Source organism: Coturnix japonica, chromosome 4 (assembly GCF_001577835.2).
Source record: "Coturnix japonica isolate 7356 chromosome 4, Coturnix japonica 2.1, whole genome shotgun sequence".
Lineage (NCBI taxonomy): Eukaryota > Metazoa > Chordata > Aves > Galliformes > Phasianidae > Coturnix > Coturnix japonica.
The window spans coordinates 58,282,965-58,300,204 of record NC_029519.1 but is presented as its reverse complement, the minus strand read 5'-3'; the positions used below and the strand labels follow the sequence as shown (position 1 = coordinate 58,300,204).

Genomic DNA, 17,240 nt, shown 5'->3' with positions numbered 1-17,240 from the left:
GGACACTTAGTATGGCTGTTTCTAACTTTGATAATATACTGGAGAATGAGTCAGGTACACTGTTAGATAATTTTCCATTGTAATTATGTGCCTAATTTCTAGCATAAAATAAGGCAGATAATTAATGCTTCCTATTTTATTTAAAATATTTTAATCTTATTATCCCTTTCAAATACTTTTACAGAAATGACTAAATGACACTGAAATATAGAACTGATTTCTGGATATAAATTATAAAAAGATGTACCTTTATCTAAGAAGCTGAAGTAAGCTTTAATTCAGATGAAGCTTATATAACAGGGAAAGACAGGAAATTTAGACTAATCCTCTTGCAAAGAGTGGTATGAAATCAAGACAGAAGGCAGTGTCCCTTAACAAATTGACTTTGGCTAAGAATACAGATGGATCGCTTCCTTGAGGCAGATGTAGGTGTTGCAGTACTCATCACTGAAAGTCCTGCTACTTCAGACATTCATCTGTCTGTTGGCATTAACAGCTTGGCCTTTGCCAAAGCTCATCCATATGGTAAGATTTAAGCACATAAGGATGGTATTTGTAGCACGTATATCTTGTCTTCAGCTAACTATTAGGAAATTTGAGTTATGGGTTGTTTCAGAGAAACATCTTTCTCTAGGAAGACTTCACTAAGTCTGAACTATTTGGCTTTTTATCCATGTACAATTCCTGGAATTGTACCTTAGTCCCTTTGTTTCAGAACTTCATCCTCACATTCAGTAAAGCTAATTTACAGAGCTCTCATTGGCCACCGAGAGCTGGAAAGAAACCACTGTGGCTATGTCTATAAAGCCATCTGAAGATTAGTGTAAAATTATCTAGACTAGGATTTATCTGAGTTAACTCAAGTGTTAACTGTGGTATACCTGTGAATGTGAATCTCTGGAAAGTAAATTAAGACCATTGTGCTGAAATTCTGCTGAAGATGGTTAGCAAAGATATCAGAGCCATTAGGGACCTGCAAATGTATTTACAGGCAGGCAAGACAAAACTAAATATATCTCAAGAGCAGTAAATGGTCCTGAAAAAGCAACTTTGTGCATGTGGTAGGAGGCGAGGGTTGAAGAGAGCAGCCTGACTGTAGAACAAGAGATTATCCCTCAGAAGCCAGGAGAGGGGGAAGTTAGAACACAGTTGTCCAAGCCTAAACCAAGATGTTTTTACCTACAACTGAAGTTGCTCATGTTTCTAGAAACTTTGATGAAAACTCCTGGAGAAATGTGGGAAGCTGATAAAAGGTGAATACTCATGGTTTCCTTCTTGTATATCACTGTTTGCTTTTATACTCCATGAACATAGCTGTCTAGATTGAAATTGCTCTCGCATTTTCATATAGCTTTACAGGTGACATCTTTCTCACTAAGCTGCTCTGAACAATGATGAGTGATACTTCTGCATATACCTTTTCTTTATAAACAGAAAAGTCTGTTGGCTACATTCTTTACAGCAAAAGAATGGGGTAACTTGCATATGAACAGCAAGGACAGCAAAAACTGGTATTTGGGTCAGTCAACAGCATTATTCTTATTGTGTAGAAAAAGAACCTGTCTAGTTATTATGGTTGGTAGATTTTCTGTTTTAAAATTGTCCTTCCTAAGAAGTATATGTGTAGCACCATAAGTTTTTTCTTGAAAGAGCAGAGCCAGCTCTTCTGGATCTTTAAAGAGATTTATTTTACAAAGGCTCATAGTTTGGCTTATCTCAAAGGTTCTGAAATTTTTTGTTGGTCTTAAGGACAAATCAGTCAGAGATGACAGAGCTCCTGTTGTGTTAATGAACCCCAGGTTTTAAGGGCACATTAAAATATCATTTGAACATTACATTTACATTAGATAAAGTTTAAACAACCTGAAAGACTTGTTAAGGCTTTTAAACAGGCATCTATTGCTCTGTATACAGCAATGAAGACTGGGAACTTGTGTCCAAATAATCAGATGTTATACATAGCCAACTCAGAGTCTAAATTTGGTCTTTGGATAAGTACTTTGATCTCTTCCTTTAGTCATCCAAAGACAAAGCATGCCAGTAATTTATATTCAATCTCAAACAGCTTGAGTTTGCTCAACTTGCTTACACTACATATCTTCAGGTAGGTTTGAACTGGTAGCCAGTTAATAAGTTAGTCAACAGAAAACACTGCTGAATGGTAGTGAAGTCTGGTTGCATTTGCTCCTTGCTATCTTTCAAGTTTAGGAAGAAGTATAACACAGTAGTCTTGCTCTTAATCATTTATTTTAGTTGAATCACATTGCTTCATTGGGGCTGTATTCCTCTTAGATGATCAAAGCTGTCAAGCATTATGTATGTACTCCAATTTAGCCTGATAAATTAGTCTATTAGCAGATAGTAGAAGGCAATTATGAAATGCAAATCATTCCAGCTTTTTTAGAACAGGACATGTGTCCCCGTGGAGTTAGCTGTCTATCTCTCTGTCTCTTTTCTATATGTATTGGGAGACTGGTGTGCTAGGCAGGAAACACCATCTAGTCTGACAAGTAGCTTTAAGGTACCAAGTGAATGCAGTCAGAGCCATCAGAGGCACTAGCTTTTTCACCGAGAAATAAAATAGGAATTAATAGGATCCTACTTTGTTATATTAACAATATATTGGCAAATAAACAGCTAAGGGAAGAACTTGCTGGTATTTAATTAAAATTGCAGTAAGTTAAAATTATTGACAGAATAACTTAACAGTATGCTATTCATCAATTAAACTTATCAAGATGGCAAATCAAATATCTTTTGATGTGTTCTTGTTGGATTTAATTTGCTGAAATCAGTTCACTGAATTTCCTGGAATGAGAAGGCTAATAAACATTATGTTTTCATGTTGCTGAAAGGAACAGTCTTTTAATATTAGGCTTGAGAATTGGTGTGGAATGGATAGAGAAAAACATGAAAAGTTATATTTTCTTTGTTATATTTGAATTTGGAATTCTAGGGAGAGTTGTCAAATGAGGTGTTATGGTTTTGAAAAACTGAGAAAGAAAAACAAAATCATTTGCAAACAAGGCTTTCTTACAAATGACAGAGAAAGCAATGTGTAATGTATGTGTAATGTAAATGTGTATGTGTACATTTTTTGCCAGACTTTGTGCAAAGTGTGAAATATTCAGATTTTTAAATTAATTGTTTAGCTGATTTCAGGTGTTAAGGAGTTGCTCCTTGTTGTAGGAAGGAACATCATCATCACAAGTAGAGCATCACAAGTAGACAGGAATGAACTCAGTTCTGTTGTATAATTTTATACTTCAATTGTCCTTGACTGCATGCTGATTTAAGGCATCCTCTCCTAAAAAGTGTCTGCTTTTGTGAGATGAAGATGCACACAGATGGTGGTATCAGATATTGCACCTTGGAGAAGATGCTGCGGGTATTATGGGAATGGTAGTTATCCTCCTAGCTGATGATCTTGTGCTCTTCCTCTGTCATCTTTTTCTCTGTGGAGCCCAGTTATCTCTGACAGGAGGCTTAACACTTTCACCTAGATTTCCTTTGTGGAAGCAAAGGTAATCAGTGAGGGCAAGCAGCACAGCAGTGTTATATTGCTAACTAAAGAGTGACTAGATGGATAAAACTTCCCAATGGCTAGAATCAAAATTTGCCAGCTGCAGCATCCTTTATAAGGATATTATAAAGACTTCAATGTTGATTAGAAGGGATGAGTACAGGTTGAAAATCTGCTTAGAATAGAAAAACACAGTGAAATGAACAAGGAAGCTACACATAAAAGCCAAAAATATTTATTTGCAACAAAACCAAACAGAAACTAGGCAAAATACCATGACATGAGGAGAAAAACACTGAAAATTTCTGATCAGTACATTTTCCTATTATAAATTAAAAAATGGTATAAAGCAAAGTGTTTGGTAATGTAACTGAACTAATAATGCTGTAGCACAGATGGCTACAATTGTACTTATGCCCAACAAATTAGATGCTTCCACAAGTATTTAAATTTAATCAATATGAAGTACAGCGAAGAAAGCAAGTCAAGTTTTTAGCTGGGATACCTGTGCTTATTACAGCAGTGTAAATATCACAGTGAATACCTCACATTAGTAACATATGCAATCCTGGGGATTCTGTCTAGTCTTGAGATTCTGTATTTTTTTTCATTTGATCTGCTCTCTGAACTCCAGTTGAACAGGCCTGAATAGATCTTTTATTGATTAAGAAGATATTACATACTCACTCAAGTGAAGATACTAGAGTTCAGCCCAAAAGTCTAAATTTAGTGTCATAACTTTAATGCCATGTATGGCAATGATGGGGATCCAACTGAGCCTCCACAAGCTGCTACAGATTGACAAGAATCCCATATAGTTCCTGCACTGTATTTTTCAGTGTTCTGGGGATACTTCAGGTACAGAGGCTTTTGGGGGCTACTTTCTAATCACTTATTTTTACCTCTAATTTCAGGTGCCTCTCATGCTAGTGGTTGCTCTGTCAAGGCCTAGAAGCTCCAAGAGAGACCCACAGTGAATAATGCTGACTTCTGTGCAATGACATTGGGCAGAACAGCATTTTACTCCAAAAGAGATGTCTGAAAATCTTCAGAAAGTGAATTGCATGGGTAAGTCACAAACGGCTGACAACTTCAAAGTCTATCAAAATTTTGTTATGTATTTTTTCACTATTTATATGGATAAACTAACATTTGTTTGTCATATGCGATATTTTCTTGAAGAAGATAAAAAGCTTTTTTTGAACAATAAAATTACTCCTGAGTGTTTGTAAAAAGAAATCTTTTTTTTTTTTCTTTTTTTTTTTTTTTTCCTGCTTTATATAAAAATCCCTCAGAAGTTAAAAAGATTCTCTTATTCATATATAGAAATCCACCGTCAAAGCTTATGTACAGTATAGGAAAGGACATCTACGTTTTAAGAAGATCAAATGTAGTGATCCATCATACCTAATTTCATTCTGATAATCACAATAATTTTCCAAATGAAGCAAGACTAGTAATGCAGCTACAGTAAGTGTGATTTCATAAATATTATAGAAAACCTGCTTTAGTTTAATACTAGGAATATTTTCTCTTTTCTGGTCAGTTGTTTACCTTTTCTGGGCAAAGACTGGTTCATACTTTTCTTTCAGAAACACCAATGTTTGCTATCAAATAGTTTTAAAAACAAGCATTCATTGTATATTTTTGGATTAGTGGATAGTACAATGAGAACAGACAAATTAGTAAGTGGACAAAACACCATCTTTATTCCTGTAGCATATTTGAACAGTAAAATGCTTCATAAATGTCAGCGTACAGAAATGACTTCATTTCTGTCCTATATGCTAGATACCGGTTTTAAGCAGCATTCAAAACCACTTGTTTTTATTGGTTTTATGGTTTTATTTTTGCAGTGTTTCAGTATTGCTCATTATACTAAAATCACATGAAAACCAAACCACATACAACTATTTCCAAACTGTGTCAGTGCTGTATACAAAATTGATCGCAGTCATTGTATCTTTCAAACCCAGCAGCTCAGGCTTCAAAAGACCCATATGTATTATCTCCAAATTCTAACTAGATTTTTAATGCACCTGGTAAATCCCTGCCCATTCAGAAACACAATAATTTCACTTCTGCCAAAATGAGCATTAAGAATACTAATATAGGTCAAGCAGTTTGCTATTAGTACGAGCAACAGTATTAAAGACCCATAATTTGCATCCAAAATAAATGAATAGCTGCCACTGTATGATTTAAAACTCTATAAATAAAAGAGAAGGCAATAAGGAAGTCCAAGAAAAAGGTTCTTGAGAGACAAAAGAAAGTAATATTACAGCTGAGTTGCTTTTCTTGCCTCAGCTGTGGTAAAGAGGTTGAAGAACAACTGCAGAAGTGAGTTGAGGACTGGAAAGTACTGGAAAGAAGTAAACAGAGAACTGGAAAACTGAGTCTGAATCAGAATGAAGAACCCCTAAAACTCTTGGTGAATCTTTTGTATTTTAGGAACTGGGTCTGAGTAAGGTATATAATCTCTGGTTTCCCTCATATCTGGACAATGGATTGATAAGACCCTGGTAACAAAGCATGTAGAGTGAAATTTGCCATCCTATATAACCAGTCTTTTCTGTGAACAATGAACACCTTCAGTTCAAGTCTACTCTAAGCTCTTACTAGATGGAACATCTAGTTCTGGGTTTTTCATGGACTTTTTGTGTGTCTGGGGACAAATAATTTAACTCCTGTGACACAAAGACTGTAAATATCTAAATACAGGTAGCAAAGTTTGTTTTTCAAAGAGATGTAGATGCATTAGAGGCCTGCAACTTTCTCCACCCAGGAAAGGACAAGGATCTGCATCAGCTTTACTAGTGCACTTTTCACTTTCTTTTTGCCCCCTTCTTACCTTTACTTGTCTCTGATTCTGAATTTCAGCTAATACTTGAACATTCACTGAAATGAATTTTTATTATATGCTTCAATTCAGATAAAAATGTCAAAATGCTGCAGGAAAGTAATCTTTATTCTTAGCCATAGAGAGGAAATGCAAATGCTTGAAAATCATGTCCTTGTGGAATGTCTGCATCATTTTTTTGCAGAGGCAGGGAATTCAAGTACTGAGGGCTTTGTCCTGCATGGAGACTGCCAATGAATAGAAATTAGTCCTTGTAAGATAAATAAATCCAACTCTCCTTCCTTGCATGCCAAATAGGGTTCTATTGCTTCAGGATATTGGGATGCTGCTCAGTGTCTGACAATATGCCACCCTAACATCTATAGTACATTGATGCCAGTAGTTCTTAAACAGTTGTGTTCATCTGTGTTGAAGGTAGTTAAGCACCAAATTATTTCATGTTGTTTATGTTTGGTATTGTTATCTTATTAAGAGATGCTCTGTCCCCTTGGTATCACAAGAACAAAAGGAAACTCAACAAACAAACCAAACCTAACTGTAACTGTAAAATGAGGAAGAAGAAAGATAACAATGACACAATTATTGTCACTTGGAAACATTTCAGCTGATATCAGTGTTGTATTTGATCCATCTATGCATTTGGTGTCTGAATTGTGTTTCCTGGAAAATGGTCTGTAGGTTTACTTGGTTAAGATATTATACAGAATAAGTAAGCAACTGGCACTTTAAGAAGTACTATATTTTTATGTTGATTTATATTTTATTGCTTTTTACATTTATTTTTCAGTTAGTCTCTCTTTAACACCTTTACAGTTGTGTTTCATATTAATCTCTGACAGTGAATTAAGAAATTTCTCTCTCTTGTGATAAGTTCTGCTTGCTGTACCTCTTGCAGCATCCATACTGACCTCACAAAGACTTGTGCTAGTAAGGTGAAGGCCTGTAAGGCTCTGTTGCAATATTTAAGAATTAAATAATACTACTTAGCACTTACACAACTTGAAGCTTTATAATTTTCAAAGCACTTTACAAATCTTTACTAGTTAATCCCCACAGCAAATCTGTGCAGGAGGTTATGAAGGCCACACACTGAAAATGTCCCACAAGATGAGCTTGTTTGCATACTAAGCATAAGTGAAAAAACATCTGCGCAATTATGTTACTGAAGTCACAAGTATTTAATTTTACTGGACTATAGCTCTGCCACTTGTTGTGCTTCTAGTAAATTAGCTTTGCTTTCTTACCCTCTGTATTGTGAACTCAATATGGGATACTACCATGATTTTAAGGATATTTATTGTTTCTAAAAGACTAGGAGACAAATAAGAACCAGAGAATGTTATCTTTCATTCAAAAAATCAAGTTTCTAGTGCTAATGATTGCAAAGAAAACAAAGGAAGCCTCTCAATTCTGAAGCTCTCAGGAGAGTAAGTACCACTTTTGGGAGTGCAAGTTTTATGTTATTGACTAGAAAGCCAAAGTATGATTATACTTAAGGGAACTTAAGGCTCCGGAGACTCCATTTCATTTAGGAAATTGTATACTTTCCTAGCTCAAATTTTCTTGGAATTTTCATATCCCAGGAAAAAGAATATTGAATAGTTTACTGTTTTAGTTTCTTTCAGGCTAAAAGTTTCCTATAAAGTGAAAATACCACTTTAACTTCACAGCAATAAGATTAACTTTCTACACCTGATCATGTCACAAATGCCATTGGTTCCTTTTCTTTTGTTAGCTCTACTGGAAAACTTTAAAAAACCATTATAATTGGAATGTAACATTATAATCATGTAAAGACCAAATTGACCAAGCAAAGGTGCAAGCTATTAACTCATGTCTGCTTCATTAAAAAGAAGCTTCTGAATAGTGAAAAGTTTTTCTAATACCTGGCTCAGAAAAGAAAGTGGTTTTGATTGGCAAGGCCTAAATACAAGAGAACCAGACAGCAACTACAGTTTTCGTCACAAATTAGAACAAAAGTACCTCAGTTTTCCAGACTATCTGTAGAGTCAATGCAGAAATTCTATTTATATTCCCTTCAAGACATCAAGGAAATGAATGCCTTCCTTTTGCTTTCATCTCCAACAGTCTTCTCTGTAAAGCTGCCAATTTGAGAGCTGGTCCTTTGTAAGAAAGAAGCTCTATGACTTGTGAAGACAGACCTCACTTTCTTTTTGCTTCAGAGTGGAAACTTTTACTTCCCTACTTTTACTGTTTTCTCCTGTCTTTGTTTTCCTTTGGAGAAAACTGACAATTACAACCTTGGCAGGAGTAATTAGAATTCTTTGTGACCCTAAGGTAAAAATTGTTGCTTGATTCACTATTAAATTGCTTATCTAAGGGTAAGAGTTTCAGGCAGATCTGGCAAACAAGAGTTTCCACATGAGAAATGCAAGTGATAAGCAGAAAAGAGACCCTAGAAAGCAAAGGAATAAATGGATGAAGCACAGGAGACCTAATTAGTCAGTCTCACATGCTTGCCACTACATAATTTCAAATGCTCCAAATGGAGCCTGGTGTTCTGCAGACAAGCTCATAATTAAGTACAGAGTTAGAACGCGCACGCACAAGAGGGCTGAATTAAGGTTTCATGGGTAGCCTTCTGGCTTTCCCAAAATTTAGTCACTTAATTTAGTGACCTAAATCTTTTTTTAATACTGAAAAATTGTTTTTGATGAGGTCTTTAATTGTTTAGAGAGGAGGAGTTGTTAAGGAGAGCAATTTATTATACAGTTACAGATGCCTAGCACTTCAAAGGAAAAAGTATTCTATTTTTATTCTGCATAAATTTGTAAATCGTGCTGAGTCCATAGTACCTGTCTGGTTGTTTTTTTTTCTTTTCTTTTCTTTTTTTTTTTTTTTTTTTTTTTTCCAAAGCCCATTAGGCTACATGATTGTCATCTGATTCAAATGCATCCGAAGCAGGAAGTCTGCCAGAGTTTATAGGACTGTCTATCTTGCCTGTACAGTGTCCAAAAAAGATTAGGTCCTAAGGGAAAGGCTGAGTGAATTCACTACAGAGTTTCAGGAGAGTCTACATCAGAATCTTTTTCTAAAAGGCAGATTTTTTCAAGCTGAGGCGATTTTAAAACAAGCCAATGATGGCGTCAATACATAACTTGGACCAGATGGTATTCACGCTTTAGTGATTTTTTTAGGAAACTTAGGTAAGTTACTGGAGGTGCTGGACTATGCAGCCTTTTCCTGGAATCAGCTTTGGTACCCGAGGACAGAAATGCAGCAGATCTATTGGCATCTTACAAGAAAAAAAGAGAAAAAAGAAAAGGTCTCTGAGAGCGCTAGGGAATATCAGACCCTTGTTTGTTTGTACCAGTCAATTAGCTGACACCGCGTTACAGCACAAAATTAGCAGACGCATGTGGAAGGATGGAATAACAGGATACATGTCAACACAATCTTTGTAAAGCTCAGCTGTGTCTTATAAATCAGTCAAAGCTCTTTGAAGAAGTTAAGAAGGTTAATTGTGATTTAGCCAATAGCTCTGACAGTTGGATGTCTTCATAATAAAGATCAAGGGCTTCAGCATTTCTCCAGGGCTTTGATATATTTAACAGGATATTAGCTTCATATGTCTCCAGTGTAGTTTTTCTCAGCCTGTTCTTCTCTTCCAGTATTACTATTGTTTTTTGCTTTAGGTGGGCTTGTCAGACTAAAAGCAATACATGTTCTTGAGTCACTTCAGCAGTTTTGAGAACCCTATTGATACACAGTCATGTTCCCACTAGTCCCTTTTAATCCTGTCTCCCGGTACCTTCAAAGCTGATTTGAGGCCACAAAAGACATTTAATAGTTCAGTACCTCCGGTGCCAACAGTGTGATGCTGTGCTGAGTTCTGTGCCTGTAACAGGAGTTTGTGTTGCTTCTTCATGCTTCTTTCTGTATTTATCTGTAACTTCATATGTAAACTATAAGTTCCTGGAACAGGACAAATTATGGTCTGTTTTTATGCAGCCCTAAAACTCTTGGGGTCCCCGCTCACTATTCTGACAAATATGGCTAAACGTGTGAAACTATAGAAACAACCTGCCATTTTCCAGCTCCCATCACAAACTCTGGGAGGACACTCGTGCTGCAAAACCTGGCAGGCACCCACAAAGGTCAGTGCGAGCTTAACCTTTACACGAGGGTTAATCCCCCCTCCTCCCTGGAAGCTTCCCTCTCTCCCCACCAGCAGCTCCAGCAGCATTCATCCTCCCCTTCTTCCTTTGCAGGATGCGACGGGGGTAAGGAAAAGAGTTAACATTTGGCATTCAGGGGGGCGGGGAAGGGGGATCGGGGCCGTACCGAGGAGAGAGGGAAAGGGGGGGGCCTCAGCAGAGGGCCAAGCCCTCCTCTCTCCCCTCCGCCGAGGGCCCCCCCTTGGCACGGCCCGGCACGGCCCGGCCAAGCGCCGCCTCCGCGCCGGGATGCAGCCGCCGCCGCCCCGCTGGTGCAGGTAAGGAGCGGGGCGGGCCGCCGGGTGAGATGCTCGGAGCACGGGCATCCCCGCTCTCATCCCCCTTCGCCCCGAGGGCTGGCGTTTGGGGGAAGGGAAGGGAGGGTGGAGGAAAAAAAATTAATAATATAAAAGCCGAAAAATTAAAAATGAAAAATAGCAAAATAGCGCCCTGATGCTGGCAGCTCTGTGTTGGAGAACGGAGGTGACCCTCGGCTCGCCGAGCTGCTGACCCTCCCTGGGACGAACGGATTTCTAGATTTTGAGATTTAACTTCTCCCTCCACCCTCCATGCTCCCCGTGTAACGGAGCGGGGCCGCGGTGCAGGCAGCCTTAGCATCTAGCAGAGCTGCTGGCGCTGGGCTTGGCAGCAGCACTTGGGAAGGGTAGTTTTTAGGAGACGTGCAGGGAATTTACAACAGAAATAACAAGTTTCTCTGTGATTGCATGGCTAATTAAAAATGAAGTATGCACTCTGAATTGGCAAACGGTCCTAAGCAATGATCTCGAGCAATTCTGAGTCATAATAGTTTAACATATTTTCCTCTCCCAGAATATTCAAAATACCTAAACATTGCCTTTGTAAATGCACACAGAGACCTCACTGTTGCTGAGTGTTCCATGTTTACTGAATGTTTGTAGAAGGGTTTCATTCCTACTGAGTGATGGTGGGAGCAGCGGGTGCTCGGGTCATCCACTCCTGCTCTTTGGCAAGGACGGAAGGAGCAGAATTCTTCCATCAATACAGCTGTGTGGTTGTGGTGCACAGGATGACATTCCCTGATGATGGAACTGCTTGGGTGATGTGTGCTTCTGGAGTTTGTGATTTTGAGCATGAAACTTGAAAAAGAGATAAGGAAAATGTGCAGCAGTTTCTGCCTGAGCAACCAAGAGGGTCCTCTAAGGACTTTTTAATGCCCTGTAATAGAGCCAATGGGGGGATCGGGTTTCATTTTGGTAATTTATTTTTAATCCAGTGTATTGCTATATGTATGTCTGCCTATATGCTATTTATAAAGTGCCTGCCTCTCTGATGGAGTGCATTTTTGTTTACTGTTTTCACTCACACATTGTGTTTTTGTAATGGACTGTACACTGAGATGTTTCTGTGGCGCTGCTATTGTGTAGCTTACAGAGAAGTGTGTTTTGGGAAAAATAGGCACATGCAGGTAGCTGTGGCTCTGCATTTTAATATTGCCTCTGGCAAGGAGATGTTCAAAGGGGTAAAACACTGTCAAATATACATATACTACTAAACCGAATTTGGTATGAAGAAAAGTCACTCTTCAGCATTTTCTGAGACAAACATAAATCTGTGCCTGAAGTTATGAAGTCTGTAAAGATTGAAATCAGCCCTGAGTCAGATGACAAACACTTCCCATGCAAACGTTCTGGTTTGCGGGTATCCTGCCATCCATTCTGGATGGATGACCCAGAAGAATAATATGGGACGGCACAAACAGCACGAGGCTCAGTTCTGCAGAAAGTTATTTGCACATTCCTACCTTCAGCCATTGTTAATAACATACCTGAGATCAGCGAGATGGCTGTGGTGCAAAAAGTTAAGCAACTGTCTGTGTCTTTGCAGTACCAGGATCTATGTGGGCATGCTTATAGCTAATAATAGGTAGAGAATAATCCTGTGTGGCAGAAAACCATGGCTGGAGGTCTGCATGGCTCTCTAATTTGTAGGGATTGAAAAAATACTTCTTACTTTTCTATGCTTACCAAGTCAATTTAAATAATTTTTAAAATGAAAAATGAACTCCATTTGTTAAAAAATACCTAGTGGAAACAGTAGCTCTTTATAAAACTTACGTATGTACCTTCATAACAGGAGACAAAGGTATTAAGAGAATTGCTGGGAGAAAAGAATTCTAATTATTGAAAAATTGAGGAAATATTCAATTCATAGCTTGGCCTTATGTAACTGACTGAAATTCATGGACAGAGTCCTCCATGTTTTGTTTTGCTTTGTTTTCTCCTGGAAAACTTCAGACATGATTTATTTAGGCCAGGCATTGTATATTTCGGTTTGTGCTTTCTAACTGAAAAGCATCTATTTTTGAATATTTGTATATTAATATACACATGTAGTCATTTCAGAAAAATCACTTATTTGAAGACAGAAGTTCTTATAAGAAAATATTTCTAATGGCGTTACACTGTTTTTTTGTAGATATTAACTCTTGTTTTCCATCATAGAATAGTTTCCTAAATAAATAAATAAGTCTTTTGCAACTATAAAGACAATGGTATTCAAATATTTTCCTAATGGAAACTTTGCCAGTTTGTGTATAGGGAATTTCAGCTCCCTTGGGGATCACCACAGCATTTCCTTTCCATGTCGAATAGGAAAAAATGCGTAGTGTTAAGGCCTTTCTCTGCATTCAGACAGAGAAGCACCAAGGTGGGTAAAACAGTATCGTTATAACAGAAAGCCTTTAAAATGGAAAAATATTCCAGAAGAAACTCTGGGCAGTTATGAAAATGAAGGCTCTTGTGTAGGGGTTTTGGTGGCGGGACGCTAACCCTTCACACTGCCCAGCCCACTACAGCTACTAGTGGAAGAGCCCATGTCTGCAACAGTGCCCAGGCACCTTATGGAGTGATGGGGGGTGCACTAAGCAATCATCAGTCAGATTTTTGAGTGTTATGGTAAAAAAAACAACAACTGTGGTGCTGTCTTTGCTTTCATTCTGATGGTCATGAGCTAAGAATAACTTAATGCCTAAAACTCTTTCTGCCACAAGAGCTCTTATTTTGAAACTTTATTTAAGACAGCATTGTGAACAAATATGAATATTTGAACATATGAAATCATACTTTCAGCTATAATAAACTAGCAATTATCAGGAGCAGTTTATTAAAAAATGTTGAATGAATCCACATAGCAATTCTGTAATTACTGTAATTGATTTTGCCGTATTTAAATTTAATTTTAGGATCAAAGGTAACCATTGATGGCCTTAGTTGGGGATCTAGTTTGGAAATGTGCTGCTTATCTTTCTGTCACTAAGATATTAAGATTCAGCAGAAGATGTATCTCTGAGTAATGGAATGTCTTACTTAAATTGGTTTGTAAAATTGTTTTAATTTGAGAGGCTTTGTATGTAACAGCAAGAACAATTTAAATACCAATGGTGATGAGCATTATGAATGGGAGAAAAGGGAAAATTATACTGCATAAATTAAAACTAATCCATTTGGAAACCCAAATCCTGAGGAAACATAAGGAATTTAAAAGACTGTAATTCCAGAACTATAGGATGACATTAGGGAATCAAATGTTGCAAATATAGCTTGGCACGAAGAATAGAGACGAAAATGAACAACAATACTCATAAAAGACCACCGAGATTGATTCATCAGAAAGGGTGAAAAGTATTAAATATTTAAACACTTGGTTTAATTGCTAGTAAATAAGGGACAGGAGACAAGATAACTTTAAAAGTACATGAGATATTACACTGACCAAGAAGAAAATTTTACTACACTTTAAAGCTTGTATGTAGTGTAGTACAAGGGCCTTGAGGTATTGATGTAGAGCTCTTAAGAAACAAACCAACTGTAACTATAACTGTCTCCAAGGGGAAATTAGCTTATTATCCTTAGTAATTTAGCTTCAAAATCAACCTCCATGTTAAATAGTAGTAAATTCATGTGAAACATACTTTCAGCTTTTAATTATTGTTCTTTCTTCCTTTCTTTCTTTCTTTCTTTCTTTCTTTCTTTCTTTCTTCTTTCTTCTTTCTTTTCTTTTCTTTCTTTTCTTTCTTTCTTTCTTTCTTTTTTTCTTTCTTTCTTCCTTCCTTCCTTCCTTCCTTCCCTTCCTTCCTTCCTTCCTTCCTTCCCTCCTTCCTTCCTTCCTTCCTTCCTTCTCCTCCTTCTTCCTTCCTCCTTCCTTCCTTCCTTCCTTCCTTCCTTCCTTCCTTTCCTTCTTCCTTCCTTCTTCCTTCCTCCTTTCCTTTCCTTCCTTCCCTTCCTTCCTTCCTTGCCTTCCTTCCTCCTCCTTCCTTCCCTCCTTCCTTCCTTCTTCCTCCTCCCCCTTCCTTCCTTCCTTCCTTCCTTCCTTCCTTCCTTCCTTCCTTCCTTCCTTCTTCCTTCCTTCCTTCCTTCCTTCCTTCCTCGTCCTTCCTTCCTTCCTTCCTTCCTTCCTTCCTTCCTTCCTTCCTTCTTCCTTCCTTCCTTCCTTCCTTCCTTCCTTCCTTCCTTCCTTTCTTTCCCCCCCCCAATATCAGTTAACTTAAATCTTGCTTATAAATTGAAAAATTCAAGTTATATTCTTATATTCATAGACACACAGACTCACAAAGCTTAATGTTGGGGCATCTATCTGTCTCCTCCAAAGCTGTATCAACTATATTAATGTGTTTCCTGACAGATGCTTGGCTAACTTATATTTTTAAGAACTTATTCATGGCTCCATGACCCACACACTAGAATAATCTTCAGTTCTTTTCTGTCCTTCTCATTGCTTTTTAAATGTCTCACTTGTATCTTCCTTGCTGTAGTTTAAGCCCACTATTTTTTGTCTGCTCTTTTCTGTGGAAAACAGCTTTTTTTTCTCACTGCTTTCCCAGTAATTTCTTATTGCTGAATCAGTATGAAAAGGCTAAGGAGCAGTAGATTTGCCTAGAAAATCCCATTGGCACCTAGCTTTTGCAACCTATGTGTTTTGCAGGTCATTAATATAAACTTAACAGGTATGGATTATGCGGATTGTTGTATTGTTGTATTGGTTACTTGTAAAAATATGGACTTCTGTTTCATAGCTAAACATGGACAGATACATCCATAAGCAAAGAGAGCTTGCAAGGCAGTTGGCACTTTACCTCCTCAGTAAAATAGTACAGGCTTGACATGGCACTGCAGAATTACAGCGAACTAAAAATGATTCCAAGATTCACTTTCCAAGCTACAATTCTTTTATCAGCTGTTTTCCCTCTAGTTTAACCCTTTTCTTCTTACTGTTCCTATTACTTTGGTCTGTGGCTGCTGAAAATCTGGATTGCCATAGGCAAGAGGGACTGTGCTTTCCAGATGGGGAGCCTGATGTATATTGATGTGCCCTGGAAGGTCTGAAGATTACATCAGTGCATGTCTAGCATCAGGGATTTTTGACTTTTTAAGGACCTTGTAGGAAGGTACCTTCTTTGCCTGGAGATGGGATGTGTATTTTCCTGTAGTAGGAAAGATGGACTGACATTTAATAGGACTTTTGCATGATTGTGCTCCTTCTTTCAGCGTTATAAATAGCAAAGGATTTGTGTTTGTGCATTGTTGTCTTTGCTGAATGTTACTTATCTAAAGAATGGAGCTTGTACCTAATGAAATAAATCTGCTTACAATGCAACCTTTCAGCTGTGTACATTATGACCCTAGATGCAGAATTGCAAGGGAAATATTAAATGATCAAAGAATAGTATGTGAATAGTACTAGGTGTTTACTGGAGAATAAAACTAACAGAAAATAAATGTGCTGGTGAATGGCTGCCATTTGGAGTAGTGGGAATTTGAGTCATAAACTTTAGTTCAGGACCTTGAAAGGACATTTTCTCTGCTTTTAGTCTTTCGTAGGAGCAAGATTCTATTTAGCAATAAGAAAAAAAGTATGATTATAGTGATTTTATTTCAATTAGTAAGTTACTTTAAAATTCTAGCTTCACACTGAGCATTCAGTGATTCTAAGCTTGTCTCAAGTCTTTGTTTTTCAGTTCAGTTTGACAGATTTTACTGGAACAATGCTACTGAATCAGGAGTTCAGTTCAGCGAGGTTTTAAACACACTGCATGGCCTTCCTCTTGCTCTGATTTCACACTGTGCATTTTCATGGGACTGTTGCTGTTCATGCGTGGGTGAACTTAATTACCAGAGTTGTTAGCCTTAAGAAAACTGTGTTCTGCTGTATCCTTTTGCTTAACTTGGATTGCATCTAGTTTAACAATTCACAGCAGGATTCTTTTTATTCTGTCTCATTATCCTTTATTTACTCGTAAGGATGTTTTACTTAATGATTCATATCTAAAATCACACTCCTATTTGCTGCCTTTATTAATGAAATAAAACACTGTAAATCAGAATGGACATTATTACTGTGCTTTATAAAATCAATCTTAAACATGGGCAGAGCTCTGACAAAGGTCGGGTTTTGAGAAGGAGTGTTACGATGTTTTGCAGTTGCTTCTTACCATTGGCTGCACATGTAGCTTTTCCATCACTACTTATATTTGAATGAAAAGACTGGTAAGTTGTAAGCAAGTTGGTGGTTGACTGGAAGTACTGCTTACCATTATGGACGGTTCTCCCTGTCCTGTAGGTGGGGGCACAGAAATCAGTAGGACTTTCTCACTCTTTACCCAGTTATTATTGGCTATAGCTGCTCTGGTTATTGCTGGAGA

At 37.6% G+C, this 17,240-nt stretch overlaps 1 protein-coding gene across 4 annotated transcripts in view; it reads left to right on the top strand.

Annotated features, from left to right (window-relative positions):
- TRMT9B (tRNA methyltransferase 9B (putative)) overlaps positions 1–17,240 on the top strand; it is a 92,256-nt gene that overhangs the window by 63,946 nt on the left and 11,070 nt on the right. For 3 of the 4 annotated variants that reach the window (XM_015862235.2, XM_015862233.2, XM_015862234.2), the window contains one exon: positions 4,438–4,591. Coding sequence is in view for 1 of the 4 variants with exons in the window: in XM_015862232.2 (XP_015717718.1) it covers positions 10,811–10,839 (29 nt within the window). In the remaining 3 variants the exon portion in view is untranslated. Of the gene's footprint in view, positions 1–4,437; positions 4,592–10,691; positions 10,840–17,240 lie in introns of those variants that run through there. The other variant, XM_015862232.2, reaches the window with a different exon arrangement.